This window comes from Dendrobates tinctorius, unplaced genomic scaffold (assembly GCF_039654945.1).
Source record: "Dendrobates tinctorius isolate UK_male_01 unplaced genomic scaffold, ASM3965494v1 ptg000152l, whole genome shotgun sequence".
Lineage (NCBI taxonomy): Eukaryota > Metazoa > Chordata > Amphibia > Anura > Dendrobatidae > Dendrobates > Dendrobates tinctorius.
Genome location: NW_027361819.1, coordinates 5127567 through 5147110, shown reverse-complemented (window position 1 = coordinate 5147110; position 19544 = coordinate 5127567). Strand labels below are relative to the sequence as shown.

The following is a 19544-nucleotide window of genomic DNA, read 5'->3' as shown; positions in this document are numbered from 1 at the left end:
ACCGCGTATCCCCCTATATACTGTATATACAGGACGGCTCCTACCGTGAGTGATATATCCCCCTGTATACCGCGTATCCCCCTATATACTGTATATACAGGACGGCTCCTACCGTGAGTGATATATCCCCCTCTATACCGCTTATCCCCCTATATACTGTATATACAGGACGGCTCCTACCGTGAGTGATATATCCCTCTGTATACCGCGCATCCCCCTATATACTGTATATACAGGACGGCTCCTACCGTGAGTGATATATCCCCCTCTATACCGCGTATCCCTCTATATACTGTATATACAGGACGGCTCCTACCGTGAGTGATATATCCCCCTCTATACCGCGTATCCCTCTATATACTGTATATACAGGACGGCTCCTACCGTGAGTGATATATCCCCCTCTATACCGTGTATCCCCCTATATACTGTATATACAGGACGGCTCCTACCGTGAGTGATATATACCCCTGTATACCGCATACCCCCTATATACAGGACGGCTCCTACCGTGAGTGATATATCCCCCTCTATACCGCGTATCCCCCTATATACTATATATACATGACGGCTCCTACCGTGAGTGATATATCCACCTCTATACCGCGTATCCCCCTATATGCTGTATATACAGGACGGCTCCTACCGTGAGTGATATATCCCCCTCTATACCGCGTATCCCCCTATATACTGTATATACAGGACGGCTCCTACCGTGAGTGATATATCCCCCTCTATACCGCATATCCCCCTATATGCTGAATATACAGCACGGCTCCTACCGTGAGTGATATATCCCCCTCTATACCGCGTATCCCTCTATATACTGTATATACAGGACGGCTCCTACCGTGAGTGATATATCCCCCTTTATACCGCGTATCCCCCTATATACTGTATATACAGGACGGCTCCTACCGTGAGTGATATATCCCCCTCTATACCGCGTATCCCCCTATATACTGTATATACAGGACGGCTCCTACCGTGAGTGATATATCCCCCTCTATACCGCGTATCCCCCTATATACTGTATATACAGGACAGCTCCTACCGTGAGTGATATATCCCCCTGTATACGGCGTATCCCCCTATATACTGTATATACAGGACGACTCCTACCGTGAGTGATATATACCCCTCTATACCGCGTATCCCCCTATATACTGTATATACAGGACGGCTCCTACCGTGAGTGATATATCCCCCTGTATACCGCGTATCCCCCTATATACTGTATATACAGGACGGCTCCTACCGTGAGTGATATATCCCCCTCTATACCGCGTATCCCCCTATATACTGTATATACAGGACAGCTCCTACAGTGAGTGATATATCCCCCTGTATACGTCGTATCCCCCTATATACTGTATATACAGGACGGCTCCTACCGTGAGTGATATATACCGCTCTATACCGCGTATCCCCCTATATACTGTATATACAGGACGGCTCCTACCGTGAGTGATATATCCCCCTCTATACCGCGTATCCCCCTATATACTGTATATACAGGACAGCTCCTACCGTGAGTGATATATCCCCCTGTATACGGCGTATCCCCCTATATACTGTATATACAGGACGACTCCTACCGTGAGTGATATATACCCCTCTATACCGCGTATCCCCCTATATACTGTATATACAGGACGGCTCCTACCGTGAGTGATATATCCCCCTGTATACCGCGTATCCCCCTATATACTGTATATACAGGACGGCTCCTACCGTGAGTGATATATCCCCCTCTATACCGCGTATCCCCCTATATACTGTATATACAGGACAGCTCCTACAGTGAGTGATATATCCCCCTGTATACGTCGTATCCCCCTATATACTGTATATACAGGACGGCTCCTACCGTGAGTGATATATACCGCTCTATACCGCGTATCCCCCTATATACTGTTTATACAGGACGGCTCCTACCGTGAGTGATATATCCCCCTGTATACCGCGTATCCCCCTATATACTGTATATACAGGACGACTCCTACCGTGAGTGATATATCCCCCTGTATACCGCGTATCCCCCTATATACTGTATATGCAGGACGGCTCCTACCGTGAGTGATATATACCCCTGTATACCGCGTATCCTCCTATATACTGTATATACAGGACGGCTCCTACCGTGAGTGATCTATCCCCCTCTATACCACGTATCCCCCTATATACTGTATATACAGGACGGCTCCTACCGTGAGTGATATATCCCCCTGTATACCGCGCATCCCCCTATATACTGTATATACAGGACGGCTCCTACCGTGAGTGATATATCCCCCTCTATACCGCGTATCCCCCTATATACTGTTTATACAGGACGGCTCCTACCGTGAGTGATATATCCCCCTCTATACCGTGTATCCCCCTATATACTGTATATACAGGACGGCTCCTACCGTGAGTGATATATACCCCTGTATACCGCATACCCCCTATATACAGGACGGCTCCTACCGTGAGTGATATATCCCCCTCTATACCGCGTATCCCCCTATATACTATATATACATGACGGCTCCTACCGTGAGTGATATATCCACCTCTATACCGCGTATCCCCCTATATGCTGTATATAGAGGACGGCTCCTACCGTGAGTGATATATCCCCCTCTATACCGCGTATCACCCTATATACTGTATATACAGGACGGCTCCTACCGTGAGTGATATATCCCCCTCTATACCGCGTATCCCCCTATATGCTGTATATACAGCACGGCTCCTACCGTGAGTGATATATCCCCCTCTATACCTCGTATCCCCCTATATACTGTATATACAGGACGGCTCCTACCGTGAGTGATATATCCTCCTCTATACCGCGTATCCCCCTATATACTGTATATACAGGACGGCTCCTACCGTGAGTGATATATCCCCCTCTATACCGCGTATCCCTCTATATACTGTATATACAGGACAGCTCCTACCGTGAGTGATATATCCCCTCTATACCGCGTATCCCCCTATATACTGTATATACAGGACGACTCCTACCGTGAGTGATATATCCCCCTCTATACCGCCTATCCCCCTATATACTGTATATACAGGACGGCTCCTACCGTGAGTGATATATCCCCCTCTATACCGCGTATCCCCCTATATACTGTATATACAGGACGGCTCCTACCGTGAGTGATATATCCCCCTCTATACCACGTATCCCCTATATACTGTATATACAGGACGGCTCCTACCGTGAGTGATATATCCCCCTCTATACCGCCTATCCCCCTATATGCTGTATATACAGGACGGCTCCTACCGTGAGTGATATATCCCCCTGTATACCGCGTATCTCCCTATATACTGTATATACAGGACGGCTCCTACCGTGAGTGATATATACCCCTCTATACCGCCTATCCCCCTATATCCTGATACCGCCTATCCCCCTATATCCTGTATATACAGGACGGCTCCTACCGTGAGTGATATATCCCCCTGTATACCGCGTATCCTCCTATATACTGTATATACAGGACGGCTCCTACCGTGAGTGATATATCCCCCTGTATACCGCGTATCCCCCTATATACTGTATATACAGGACGGCTCCTACCGTGAGTGATATATCCCCCTGTATACCGCGTATCCCCCTATATACTGTATATACAGGACGGCTCCTACCGTGAGTGATATATCCCCCTGTATACCGCGTATCCCCCTATGTACTGTATATACAGGACGGCTCCTACCGTGAGTGATATATCCCCCTGTATACTGCGTATCCCCCTATATACTGTATATACAGGACGGCTCCTACCGTGAGTGATATATCCCCCTGTATACCGCGTATCCCCCTATGTACTGTATATACAGGACGGCTCCTACCGTGAGTGATATATCCCCCTGTATACCGCGTATCCCCCTATGTACTGTATATACAGGACGGCTCCTACCGTGAGTGATATATCCCCCTGTATACCGCGTATCCCCCTATATACTGTATATACAGGACGGCTCCTACCGTGAGTGATTTATCCCCCTGTATACCGCGTATCCCCCTATATACTGTATATACAGGACGGCTCCTACCGTGAGTGATATATCCCCCTCTATACCACGTATCCCCCTATATACTGTATATACAGGACGGCTCCTACAGTGAGTGATATATCCGCCTGTATACCGCGCATCCCCCTATATACTGTATATACAGGACGGCTCCTACCGTGAGTGATATATCCCCCTCTATACCGCGAATCCCCCTATATACTGTATATACAGGACGGCTCCTACTGTGAGTGATATATCCCCCTCTATACCGCGTATCCCCCTATATACTGTATATACAGGACAGCTCCTACCGTGAGTGATATATCCCCCTGTATACCGCATATCCCCCTATATACTGTATATACAGGACGACTCCTACCGTGAGTGATATATACCCCTCTATACCGCGTATCCCCCTATATACTGTATATACAGGACGGCTCCTACCGTGAGTGATATATCCCCCTGTATACCGCGTATCCCCCTATATACTGTATATACAGGACGGCTCCTACCGTGAGTGATATATCCCCCTCTATACCGCGTATCCCCCTATATACTGTATATACAGGACAGCTCCTACAGTGAGTGATATATCCCCCTGTATACCGCGTATCCCCCTATATACTGTATATACAGGACGGCTCCTACCGTGAGTGATATATACCCCTCTATACCGCGTATCCCCCTATATACTGTATATACAGGACGGCTCCTACCGTGAGTGATATATCCCCCTGTATACCGCATATCCCCCTATATACTGTATATACAGGACGGCTCCTACCGTGAGTGATATGTCCCCCTGTATACCGCGTATCCCCCTATATACTGTATATACAGGACGGCTCCTACCGTGAGTGATATATACCCCTGTATAACGCGTATCCTCCTATATACTGTATATACAGGACGGCTCCTACCGTGAGTGATATATCCCCCTCTATACCGCGTATCCCCCTATATACTGTATATACAGGACGGCTCCTACCGTAAATGATATATCCCCCTGTATACCGCGCATCCCCCTATATACTGTATATACAGGACGGCTCCTACCGTGAGTGATATATCCCCCTCTATACCGCGTATCCCCCTATATACTTTATTTACAGGACGGCTCCTACCGTGAGTGATATATCCCCCTCTATACCGTGTATCCCCCTATATACTGTATATACAGGACGGCTCCTACCGTGAGTGATATATACCCCTGTATACCGCATACCCCCTATATACAGGACGGCTCCTACCGTGAGTGATATATCCCCCTCTATACCGCGTATCCCCCTATATACTATATATACATGACGGCTCCTACCGTGAGTGATATATCCACCTCTATACCGCGTATCCCCCTATATGCTGTATATACAGGACGGCTCCTACCGTGAGTGATATATCCCCCTCTATACCGCGTATCCCCCTATATACTGTATATACAGGACGGCTCCTACCGTGAGTGATATATCCCCCTCTATACCGCGTATCCCCCTATATGCTGTATATACAGCACGGCTCCTACCGTGAGTGATATATCCCCCTCTATACCGCGTATCCCTCTATATACTGTATATACAGGACGGCTCCTACCGTGAGTGATATATCCCCCTCTATACCGCGTATCCCCCTATATACTGTATATACAGGACGGCTCCTACCGTGAGTGATATATCCCCCTCTATACCGAGTATCCCCCTATATACTGTATATACAGGACGGCTCCTACCGTGAGTGATATATCCCCCTCTATACCGCGTATCCCCCTATATACTGTATATACAGGACAGCTCCTACCGTGAGTGATATATCCCCCTGTATACCGCGTATCCCCCTATATACTGTATATACAGGACGACTCCTACCGTGAGTGATATATACCCCTCTATACCGCGTATCCCCCTATATACTGTATATACAGGACGGCTCCTACCGTGAGTGATATATCCCCCTGTATACCGCGTATCCCCCTATATACTGTATATACAGGACGGCTCCTACCGTGAGTGATATATCCCCCTCTATACCGCGTATCCCCCTATATACTGTATATACAGGACAGCTCCTACAGTGAGTGATATATCCCCCTGTATACGTCGTATCCCCCTATATACTGTATATACAGGACGGCTCCTACCGTGAGTGATATATACCGCTCTATACCGCGTATCCCCCTATATACTGTTTATACAGGACGGCTCCTACCGTGAGTGATATATCCCCCTGTATACCGCGTATCCCCCTATATACTGTATATACAGGACGACTCCTACCGTGAGTGATATATCCCCCTGTATACCGCATATCCCCCTATATACTGTATATACAGGACGGCTCCTACCGTGAGTGATATATACCCCTGTATACCGCGTATCCTCCTATATACTGTATATACAGGACGGCTCCTACCGTGAGTGATCTATCCCCCTCTATACCGCGTATCACCCTATATACTGTATATACAGGACGGCTCCTACCGTGAGTGATATATCCCCCTCTATACCGCGTATCCCCCTATATGCTGTATATACAGCACGGCTCCTACCGTGAGTGATATATCCCCCTCTATACCGCGTATCCCCCTATATACTGTATATACAGGACGGCTCCTACCGTGAGTGATATATCCTCCTCTATACCGCGTATCCCCCTATATACTGTATATACAGGACGGCTCCTACCGTGAGTGATATATCCCCCTCTATACCGCGTATCCCTCTATATACTGTATATACAGGACAGCTCCTACCGTGAGTGATATATCCCCCTCTATACCGCGTATCCCCCTATATACTGTATATACAGGACGACTCCTACCGTGAGTGATATATCCCCCTCTATACCGCCTATCCCCCTATATACTGTATATACAGGACGGCTCCTACCGTGAGTGATATATCCCCCTCTATACCGCGTATCCCCCTATATACTGTATATACAGGACGGCTCCTACCGTGAGTGATATATCCCCCTCTATACCATGTATCCCCTATATACTGTATATACAGGACGGCTCCTACCGTGAGTGATATATCCCCCTGTATACCGCGTATCCCCCTATATACTGTACATACAGGACGGCTCCTACCGTGATAGATATATCCCCCTGTATACCGCGTATCCCCCTATATACTGTATATACAGGACGGCTCCTACCGTGAGTGATATATCCCCCTCTATACCGTGTATCCCCCTATATACTATATATACAGGACGGCTCCTACCGTGAGTGATATATACCTCTGTATACCGTGTATCCCCCTATATACTGTATACACAGGACAGCTCCTACCGTGAGTGATATATCCCCCTCTATACGGCCTATCCCCCTATATACTGTATATACAGGACGGCTCCTACCGTGAGTGATATATCCCCCTCTATACCGCGTATCCCCCTATATACTGTATATACAGGATGGCTCCTACCGTGAGTGATATATCCCCCTCTATACCGCGAATTCCCCTATATACTGTATATACAGGACGGCTCCTACCGTGAGTGATATATCCCCCTCTATACCGCCTATCCCCCTATATACTGTATATACAGGACGGCTCCTACCGTGAGTGATATATCCCCCTCTATACCGCGTATCCCCCTATATACTGTATATACAGGACGGCTCCTACAGTGAGTGATATATCCCCCTCTATACCGCGTATTCCGCTATATACTTATATATAGGACGGCTCCTACCGTGAGTGATATATCCCCCTCTATACCACGTATCCCCCTATACTGTATATACAGGACGGCTCCTACCTTGAGTGATATATCCCCCTCTATACCGCCTATCCCCCTATATACTGTATATACAGGACAGCTCCTACCGTGAGTGCTATATCCCCCTCTATACCGCCTATCCCCCTATATACTGTATATACAGGACGGCTCCTACCGTGAGTGATATAGACCCCTCTATACCGCCTATTCCCTATATACTGTATATAAAGGACAGCTCCTACCGTGAGTGATATATCCCCCTCTATACCGTGTATCCCCCTATATACTGTATATACAGGACGGCTCCTACCGTGAGTGATATATACCCCTCTATACCGCGTATCCCCCTATATACTGTATATACAGGACGGCTCCTACCGTGAGTGATATATCCCCCTCTATACCGCGTATCCCCCTATATACTGTATATTCAGGATGGCTCCTACCGTGAGTGATATATCCCCCTCTATACCGCGTATCCCCCTATATACCGTATATACAGGACGGCTCCTACCCTGAGTGATATATCCCCCTCTATACCGCGTATCCCCCTATATACCGTATATACAGGACGGCTCCTACTGCGAGTGATATATCCCCCTCTATACCGCGCATCCCCCTATATACCGTATATACTGGACGGCTCCTACCGTGAGTGATATATCCCCCTCTATACCTCCTATCCCCCTATATACAGGACGGCTCCTACCGTGAGTGATATATCCCCCTCTATACCATGCATCCCCCTATATACTGTATATACAGGACGGCTCCTACCGTGAGTGATATATCCCCCTCTATACCTCCTATCCCCCTATATACTGTATATACAGGACGGCTCCTACCGTGAGTGATATATACCGCTCTATACCGCGTATCCCCCTATATACTGTATATACAGGACGGCTCCTACCGTGAGTGATATATCCCCCTCTATACCGTGTATCCCCCTATATACTGTATATACAGGACGGCTCCTACCGTGAGTGATATATCCCCCTCTATACCGCGTGCCCCCCTATATACTGTATATACAGGACCGCTCCTACCGTGAGTGATATATCCCCCTCTATACCGCGTATCCCCCTATATACTGTATATACAGGATGGCTCCTACCGTGAGTGATATATACCCCTCTATACCGCGTATCCCCCTATATACTGTATATACAGGATGGCTCCTACCGTGAGTGATATATACCCCTCTATACCGCGTATCCCCCTATATACTGTATATACAGGACGGCTCCTACCTTGAGTGATATATACCCCTCTATACCGCGTATTCCCCTATATACTGTATATACAGGACGGCTCCTCCGGTGAGTGATATATACCCCTCTATGCCGCGTATCCCCCTATATACTGTATATACAGGACGGCTCCTCCCGTGAGTGATATATACCCCTATATACCGTGTATCCCCCTATATACTATATATTATTATTATGCATTTATATAGCGCCATTTATTCCATATGAAAAGGGGAAATATAGACAAGTATAATAAACATGTGTAAGACAAGGGACACACAAGTACATAAGGAGAGGGGACCCTGCCCGCGAGGGCTCACAGTCTACAGGAATGGGTGAGGATACAGTAGGAGAGGGTAGAGCAGGCCGTGCTGTGGTTCAGTAGACCGAGGATCATTGCAGGCTGTAGGCTTGTCGGAACAGGTGGGTCTTCAGGTTCTTCTTGAAGGTTTGCGTTGATGGTGGGAGTCTGATGTGTTGTGGCAGGGAGTTCCAGAGTATGGGGGAAGCACGGGAGAAGTCTTGTATTCGGTTGTGGGAAGAAGAGATAAGGGGGGAGTAGAGAAGGAGATCTTGAGATGATCGAAGGTTGCGTGCGGGTAGGTACCTAGAGACCATGTCACAGATGTATGGAGGAGACAGGTTGTGGATGGCTTTGTATATCATAATTAGGGTTTTGAATTGGAGCCTCTGGGTGATAGGTGTCATGATCCAGTGTTGGATCTGGCGGTATTAAAAGCACAAAGTGAACTTTTTTTTACTTTGGTTAAGTTCAAAGGTGTTTTGACTGTCCCCGGTGGTGGTTGTGGTATTGCACTTTGGGTTTTTGTGTACTTAATTAGGTATCAGGTGTGACTCCCTATAAAGGTGTGCTAGAGGTGTGCAATCACTGCCTGTGATATTGTGAGTTTGTGTTCACTCTGTTTTTGGAGAGCCTGGAGGAAGGATGGAGCTGGTGAGGAGTCCTGCGCAGCTTAGCCAGGGGGGACGTGTTGCAGCTATGGTGTCTGGACGAAGGGCTGGCATGGCGTGGTGGGGTCGCAGTGATGGAGTCAGCGGGAAGTGTCTGCATGGTCTGGTGGAGTGGCTACTATGGAGAGTTGCACTCAGCATGCTCTACTTGGTTGCTGAGAACTGGACTCGAGCATGCTTGGATTCTTGGCAGAAGCTGAACACTACCTTGCGGCTATGGTACTAAAACCCCCTAGAGTCGCTGTTGGGGAGCGGGACTGGTTCATGCATGCGGGCGCACCCAGGCAGGTGGGAGGAATGGTGCCCCACGGAGCTGCCTGGTATTCCCCGAGGTGAAGGGGTACGCCCCTGTGGTGAGCTGACTGGTGTGATAGTCCGCGGGGTTTACGCCATATCTTCTATGCCATCGAAGAAGCCGCCCTCCTGGTCGTGTGGAGGCGACCAGCAAGAGTATATTTCCTCCATTTCCCGGTCCCCTTCTCCTCCTGGTGTGTGCAGCAGGTGTGCTGCGGGGGAGTAGGGACAAAGCTCTACCCTCGCCATTAACCAACCCTAGGAGGCGCAGTCCTCATGGTGAAAGGGTTGGAGGGTGTGTCCCTTGGTGAATAGTGGGGGTGTGAGTGTGGTGACACAGGGGGACGCCTCTGTTGTCAAGTCCAGAGTGAGTTCACCAAGTTATGACAAATGTATGTGTGCAATAAACGTGCAGGTCCGGACCTGTGTGTGAACGAGCATGTATGGGTGCCACCAAAAAACATCTTGGAAATGTGTTGTGGAGTCTGATCAGCTCTTAGCATACATACACATACATAATCTCGTTCCCCAGGTAGGCGCTGTGGAGATGAGTGGTGCCTCCAAAATGAACATGTATTGCCAATACCAGCGGTGTTTGTCATGAACCTGAAGTGTCAGGTAATGGTGGGGTGAACTCAGGATCTGGGCGTCCCCGCTGTAGGTGTTTCCCTAATGAGGGGTGGTCTTGAGGGTCCAGAGGCCCCTCATTAAGGAGGGGGTACTGTCATGATCCAGTGTTGGATCTGGCGGTATTAAAAGCACAAAGTGAACTTTTTTTACTTTGGTTAAGTTCAAAGGTGTTTTGACTGTCCCCGGTGGTGGTTGTGGTATTGCACTTTGGGTTTTTGTGCACTTAATTAGGTATCAGGTGTGACACCCTATAAAGGTGTGCTAGAGGTGTGCAATCACTGCCTGTGATATTGTGAGTTTGTGTTCACTCTGTTTTTGGAGAGCCTGGAGGAAGGATGGAGCTGGTGAGGAGTCCTGCGCAGCTTAGCCAGGGGGGACGTGTTGCAGCTATGGTGTCTGGACGAAGGTCTGGCGTGGTGGGGTCGCAGTGATGGAGTCAGCGGGAAGTGTCTGCATGGTCTGGTGGAGTGGCTACTATGCAGAGTTGCACTCAGCATGCTCTACTTGGTTGCTGAGAACTGGACTCGAGCATGCTTGGATTCTTGGCAGAAGCTGAACACTTCCTTGGGACTCTGGTACTAAGCAGCTGCAACGGGTGTTGGACTCTGCTCCAAGGCTGCACTAAGGTGAAGGGTCCTGTTATGGTGATGGATCCGGGTGGAGGAGAAGACGCACGCAGGTGGTGGGCTCTGTTGCTAGGAGCGCACGCAACAGAGCAAAGCTAAGTGGTGTTTCCCCTGTATTGTCTCTTTCCTCATGTGTGTTATTAGTGCAGTGGTGGGATTAGTCTCCGCACCGACCCATTCCCTAGTGAGGGTTTAGGGTCAGGGTGAGCAAGGGCGTTAAGGTACGCGTGCGGCGACAGGTGCGGAGCCTGTTTAGGGAATGTCAGGAGTGCAGGGACACTGGCTCAGGGGAGCTTAGGAGGTCTCCATGTCCCCCATTCCCTATCGCAGGGCCCACCATTGTTAAAGTTACCCAGGTTCCCCCCTTTATTATTTAAATTTGCCCCACTGGAGGCGGTGTTTCCAGGGTCACGTGTGTTATGGGTCCGCCTTGCGGTATCATCTGCGTCCTGACACACGTGACCATGACAATAGGAAGCCAGTGAAGAACCTGGTGTTATGAATGGGTCACCGAGGAGGAAAACTAAACAAACTAAGTCACAGAAAACCAGAGAGGTTGGTCACTATGCAGATTGCAGACCCCTGATTCTAACCACACAACTAGCAGCAGCCGTGGAGCGTACCTAGGATGAATCTAGACGCCTCGTAACAGCCGGAGGACTAAATAAGCCTAAAGCAAGAAAAGGGGAAAACTAACTGCCCCAGAGCAGACCCCAAAGGAAAGACAGCCCCCCACATGTATTGACGGTGAAACAAGATGAAAACACAAACACAGGCAGGAAAATAGGCTGAGCAAACGATGGGGCCCAAACTAACAAGAAAGGACAGGAAAGGAAAGACACTGTCTGCAATCTGCCCAAAAAACCCTACAAAAATAATGTCCAACACTTCTGATAACAAAATTAACCCTGAAGTCACTAGACTTCTCCCACTATATCAGCACTCTGAAATATTCTGAGACAGAGCAAAAAAGAGGCCAATCTAATAGGGGACAAAAAGCAAATTGGCAAATACAGATAAATAAGAGTGGAAATTCAGCACAGCCCCACCCGGGGCTGGCTGACCACACAAAAAACTGAATAGACCAACAAAATCAATTGTGAACATTAGCAAACACTTGGTTTTCAGCTCTGTTCCAGTCATCTAAAGCTAAGACCTGAAAAGCCAGAAGGAATCACCAGCACCACAATAGGGCGTCGGCTGTCTTAAATCCAGTCTGAGATTCCAGAGATCCAATCGTTATCCTCATCATCAGGTGGCAGATCTCTACTAATTAAATCAACCTTACTACCTCCTGTTACCACCAGAGGGAGCCCGGAAGGAGAACTCACAACTGGTAGACCAGAAAATGAGTTCACAACAGTATCCCCCACCCTTGAGGAAGGGTCACAGAACCCTCATCCACGCCACCAGGCCGATCAGGATGGGCCCGGTGAAAAGCACGAACCAATCTATTGGCATGAATATCGGAGGCAGAGACCCAAGAATTATCCTCCTGGACATAACCCTTCCATTTGACCAAATACTGGAGTCTCCGTCTAACCAAATGAGAATCCAATATTTTCTCTACCTTATATTCCACATTGCCTTCAACCAACACAGGGTCAGGAGGTGCTGCCATAGGAACCACTGGCTCAACAAACCTCTTCAACAGTGATTTGTGAAATACGTTATGGATCTTGAACGTAACTGGAAGAGCCAATCGAAAAGAAACAGGATTAAGAATCTCCAAAATCTTATAAGGTCCAATAAATCTTGGCTTAAATTTTGGAGATGCAACCTTCATAGGAATATTCTTAGGCGACAACCAAACCATATCACTCACTTTAAACCGGGGACCAATAGTCCTATGCCGGTTGGAAAATCGCTGGGCCTTTTCCTGAGAGAGTGACATCTTATCCACCACTTGGTCCCATATCTGCTGCATTCTCTCAACCACAGTGTCCACACCTGGGCAGGACGAAGATTCCACTTGCCCTGAAGAGAATCGAGGATGAAACCCAAAATTACAGAAAAAGGGTGACATCAAAGTGGCAGAACTAGCTCTATTGTTCAGCGCAAATTCGGCCAAGGGCAAAAATGAGACCCAATCATCCTGATCAACAGATATAAAACATCTTAAATAAGACTCCAAAGTCTGGTTTGTTATCTGTCTGCCCATTGGTCTGGGGATGAAACGCGGAGGAGAAGGATAACTGAATTCCCAGATTGGAACAAAAGGCTTTCCAGAATCTGGAAACAAACCGGACTCCTCTGTCCGACACAATGTTCTCAGGAATCCCATGTAACCGAACCACCTGTTGTAAAAATAAGGGCACCAACTCAGCGGAAGATGGTAACTTTGGGAGTGGTACAAGATGGACCATCTTCGAAAATCTATCACAAATCACCCAGATAACAGTCATTCTCTGAGAGACAGGAAGATCAGAAATAAAATCCATTGAGATATGGGTCCATGGCCTCTTGGGCACCGGCAGGGGCATCAGCAACCCACTAGAACGAGAACAGGGTTTTAACCGAGAACAAATCCTACAGGACTGGACAAAATTCCTGACATCACGAGATAAGGCAGGCCACCAAAAAGACCGACTCACCAAATCTCTGGTACCAAAAATACCCGGATGACCAGCCAATGCGCAGCAATGAACTTCAGACATCACTCTCTTTCTCCACTGGTCAGGAACATACAATTTTCCCATAGGGCAACGGTCAGGTTAATCCTCCAGAAATTCCTCCAGGGCGCGTCTCAAATCGGGCGAATTGGCAGAAAGAACTACCCCATCACCTAGAATGGTAGTAGGCTCGGTCACATTAAGAGAATCAGCAAAGAAACTCCTAGAAAGGGCGTCTCCCTTAACATTCTTAGTGCCCGGAAGAAAAGAGACCATAAAATTAAAACTCGTTAAAAACAAGGCCCATCTAGCCTTTCAAGGATTTAAGTGTTTGGCCGAATCCAGATAAATAAGAGTGTAAATTCAGCACAGCCCCACCCGGGGCTGGGTGACCACACAAAAAACTGAATAGACCAACAAAATCAAATGTGAACATTAGCAGAAACACTTAGCTTGAGATGACTGGAACAGAGCTGAAAACCAAGACCTGAAAAGCCAGAAGGAATCACCAGCACGAGAATAGGCCGTTGGCTGTCTTAAATCCAGTCTGAGATTCCAGAGATCCAATCGTTATCCTCATCAGGTGGCAGATCTCTACTAATTAAATCAACCTCACTACCTCCTGTTACCACTAGAGGGAGCCCGGAAGGAGAACTCACAACTGGTAGACCAGAAAGTGAGTTCACAACAGCCTGGCATAGGGGGGAGGCTGGGGAATAGCGGGGAGACAGGTGGATTAGTCGGGCAGCAGAGTGTAGGATGGACTGGAGCGGAGCCAGAGTGCTAGTGGGGAGGCCAGAGAGTAGGAGGTTGCAGTAGTCGAGGCGGGAGATAAGAGCATGCACTAGTGTTTTCGTGGTTGAGGAATGAGCGGATCCGGGAAATATTTTTGAGTTTGAGGCGGCAGGAGGAGGCGAGGGCTTGGATATGTGGTTTGAAAGAGAGCGAGGATCACCCCAAGGCACCGAGCGTAGGGGACTGGGGAAAGAGAGCAGCCGTTGATATTGATGGATAGGTCTGGTGGAGGGGTAGAGTGAGATGGGGGAAAGATGATGAATTCTGTTTTGTCCATGTTCAGTTTGAGAAAGCGAGCAGAGAAGAAGGCTGAGATAGCAGGCAGACATTGTGGGATTTCATTCAGTAAGGAGGCAAGGTCGGGTCCAGATAGGTAGGTCTGCGTGTCATCGACATAGAGGTGATACTGCAAACCGTAGGATTCTATGAGCTATCCCAAGCCAAAGGTGTAGATGGAGAATAGTAGGGGTCCTAGGACAGAGCCTTGAGGAACATCAACAAAGGGGGGGTGAGGTGAGGAGGTGATGTGTGAGAGGGAGACACTAAATGGTCAGTCTGTTAGGTATGATGAGATCCAGGACAGGGCCAGGTCTGTGATGCCAAGGGATGAGTCTGTAGCAGGAGGGAATGGTCTACAGTGTCGAAGGCAGAGGACAGGTCCAGGAGAAGGAGGACAGAGTAGTGTCGCTTGCTCTTGGCGGTTAGTAAGTTGTTAGTGACCTTAGTTAGGGCAGTTTCAGTTGAGTGATGCGGTCGGAAGCCAGATTGTAACCGGTCAAAGAGGGAACAGGAGGAGAGGTGGGAGGACAGTTCAAGATATACATGCTGTTCCAGTAGTTTTGAGGCATAAGGGAGAAGAGATATTGGGCGATAGTTAGACACAGGATTGGTCAGGGGAGGGCTTTTTGTGGATGGGTGTGATTGAGGCATGTTTGAAGGATGAAGGAAAGGCACCATTTTAAGTGAAAGGTTGAAAAGGTGTGTTAGAGATGGGATGAGGACTGTGGCCAAGTTAGGGATGAGGTGAGACGGGAGTGGGTCGAGGGCACAAGTGGTGAGGTGTGATCTTGACAGAAGGGTGGAGAGCTGATCTTCTGTCATGGTGGAGAAGCTGGCTTTTGCAGAACAGGGCTGAGTGGCTAAGAGGGGCATTGGGGGCTGCGGGCCAAAGTTTTGTTTGCTCGTGTCGATTTTCTGCTTAAAGAAGGAGGCAAAGTCTTCGGCAGAAATGAGAGGAGGGGGAGGAGGTGCTGTGGGACGGAGTAGAGAATTGAAAGTGTTGAAGAGCTGTTTAGGGTTGTGAGACAGGGAAGATATGAGAGATGCGAAGTAAGTTTGTTTTGCGGCAGAGAGCATGGACTGCTTGTATGCGCTGAAGTGCTCAGTAGAATGGGTTCTCTTCCATCTCCGCTCAGCGGCTCTGGAAACCCGTCTCAGTTCTTTGGTCAGGCTGGTCAGCCAGGGCTGCCTGTTGATTGTTCGAGTTTTGCTCTGCTTGAGGGGGGCAGCCGAATCAAGCGTTGCTGTTATTGTGGTGTTATAAAAGGTGGCAGCAGCATCTGTGTCATGAAGGGAAGCTATGTCTGTAAGAGGGAGAAGGGATTCAGAGAGTGATTGTAAATTGAGGTGTTTGAGATTCCTGCGAGGGTGAGCAAGTTTATGGAGGGGGTTGCGCAGAAGGAGAGGAGAGGGAAGAGAATGTCAGTAGGTTGTGGTCAGACAGGGGGAGGGGTGAGTTATTGAGATTAGTGAGGGAGCAGAAATGGGTGAAGATAAGGTCCAGTGTGTGACCATCTTTGTGAGTGGCCGCAGGGACCATTGAGTGAGGCCGAGGGAAGCCGTGAGCGATAGTAGTTTAGAGGCAGCCGGGGTGGAAGTGTCAATGGGGATGTTGATGTCACCCATGATGATGGTGGGGATGTCAGCAGAAAGGAAATGGAGTAGCCAGGTGGTGAAGTGGTCGAGAAAGGTGGAGCTGGCTAGTTCTGGGGGGTGGTAGATGACAGCCGGTTGGAGGGGGAATAGATGCGGACGGAGTGCACCTCGAATGAGGGAAGAGTAGCAGAGGGTGGCAAAGGAATTGGGGTAACAGAGCAGGTATCAGACAGGAGCAGCCAACTCCTCCACCACGTTTATTGCTGGGGCGAGGGGTGTGAGAAAGATGGAATCCGCCATAGGAAAGCACAGCTGGAGAGGCTGTGTCAGAGGGAGTGAGCCAGGTTTCAGTGATGGCGAGGAAGGAGAGTTTGTTGGTGATAAAGAGGTCATGGATAAATGACAGCTTGTTGCAGACAGAGTGTGCGTTCCATAGGACTCCAGGTAAGGGGGTTGAGGGAGTGGGGGCTGGATGAATGGGTATGAGGTTATCATGGTTGCGAAGACGTGTAGAGGATCGTGGCAGGGTGGTAGAAGTGAGTGTAGGGAGGTGTTGAGGAGGGCCAGGATTTGGGGATACGTCGCCAGCAATAAGGAGTTGTAGACAGAGCATTAGAAGGTGGGAGCAGGATAGGACATGATGTGGCCGTGTGTGTCTGGAGAAAAAGGATTGTATGGGGAGGAACAGTTGTGACGAAGAGGTGAGATGGCTGGGAAGGATGGAGGGGGAAATGTCAAGTTCCTTACTGGGTGGAGGGATTGCAGGAGTTAGGGAGAAATAGAGTAGTATGGGGGTGATAGTAAAAAGAAGCCGAAACATTGTTGCGGTGTTATAGTCCGTTACCTTACAGTCAATTCCAGTCTAATTCAAAGTAATTAGAAATTAGTACTTTGAAATTGCTGGAGGCGACTACGTGTATATATACAGGACGGCTCCTACTGTGAGTGATATATACCCCTATATACCGTGTATCCCCTATATACTGTATATACAGGACGGCTCCTCCCATGTGTGATATATACCCCTATATACCGCGTATCCCACTATATACTGTATATACAGGACAGCTCCTACAGTGAGTGATATATACCCCTATATACCGCTTATCCCTCTATATACTGTATATACAGGACAGCTCCTACCGTGAGTGATCAGCCCGACCCCTATATACCGTGTATCCCCTATATACTATATATACAGGACAGCTCCTACCGTGAGTGATCAGCCCGACCCCTATATACCATGTATCCCCCTATATACTATATATACAGGACGGCTCCTACCGTGAGTGATCGGCCCAACCCCTATATACCGCGTATCCCCCTATGTACTATACCTTGCAGTGCTGTGGTCCTGGGTTCGAATCCCACCAAGGACAACATCTGCAAGGAGTTTGTATGTTCTCCCCGTGTTTGCGTGGGTTTCCTCCGGTGTCTCCGGTTTCCTCCCACATTCCAAATACATACTGAGAGGGAATGTAGATTGTGAGCCCTATCGGGGACAGTGATGATAATGTGTGCAAACTGTAAAGCGCTGCGGAATATGTTAGCGCTATATAAAAATAAAGATTATTATTATACAGGATGGCTCCTTCCGTCAGTGATATATACCCCTATATACCGCGTATCCCCCTATATACTATATATACAGGACGGCTCCTGCCATGAGTGATCGGCCCGACCCCTATATGCCGTGTATCCCCCTATATACTGTATATACAGGACGGCTCCTACCGTGATTGATAGGCCCGACCCCTATATACCGCATATCCCCTATATACCATATTTACAGGCCGGCTCCTACCGTGAGTGATCGGCCGGATACAGATATATAGCGCGTATCCCCTATATACCAAATATACAGGACGGCTCCTACCGTGATTGATAGGCCCGACCTCTATATACCGCGTATCCCCCTATCTACTATACATACAGGACGGCTCCTACCGTGAGTGATAGGCCTGACCCCTATATACAGTGTATCCCCCTATATAATGTATATACAGGATGGCTCCTACCGTGAGTGATCGGCCCGACCCCTATATACCGCATATCCCCCTATATACTATATATACAGGATGGCTCCTACCGTGAGTGATGGGCCTGACCCCTATATACAGTGTTACCCCTATATACTATATATACAGGACGGCTCCTAGCGTGAGTGTTATATACCCCTATATACCGTGTATCACTGTATATACAGGATGGCTCCTACCGTGAGTGATGGGCCCGACCCCTATATACAGTGTTGCCCCCTGTGTACTATATAACCAGGACAGCTCCTACCGTGAGTGATAGGCCCGACCCCTATATACCGTGTATCCCCCTATATACTATATATACAGGACAGCTCCTACCGTGAGTGATAGGCCCGATCCCTATATACCGTGTATCCCCCTATATACTATATATACAGGACAGCTCCTACCGTGAGTGATGGACCCAACCCCTATATACCGTGTATACCCCCCTGCAGCACTGTGGAGAGCCCAGTAGGTTGGTAGTCCGAGGTGAGCAGATGTAGGGCGATGCAGCACTGTGGAGAGGACTGGTACGGTGTAGATGAGAAGTGATGACTGCCGCATTCTGGACAGATTGGAGAGAAGGGAGTTTAGTAGGAGGGAGACCAGTCAGAGAGTTGCAGTAATCCAGTTGAGAATGAAGAAGAGCGACATTGCGTTTTTGCAGAGTCAAAGATGAGAAAGTCAGGTTTTGGAGATGTTTTTAAGGTGTAAGTG

General features: G+C 48.4%; 1 protein-coding gene across 3 annotated transcripts in view; it reads left to right on the top strand.

Moving 5' to 3' along the window:
- LOC141050807 (nuclear factor 7, brain-like) overlaps positions 1–19544 on the top strand; it is a 48929-nt gene that overhangs the window by 14595 nt on the left and 14790 nt on the right. Inside the window, exon 1 of one of the 3 annotated variants that reach the window (XM_073547474.1) lies at positions 2042–2075. The exons of 1 other annotated variant lie outside the window; for it this stretch is intronic. In XM_073547474.1, coding sequence (XP_073403575.1) covers positions 2057–2075 — 19 coding nt within the window. In that variant the 5' untranslated portion in view covers positions 2042–2056. Of the gene's footprint in view, positions 1–2041; positions 2076–18598; positions 18609–19544 lie in introns of those variants that run through there. One more of the 3 variants, XM_073547476.1, reaches the window with a different exon arrangement.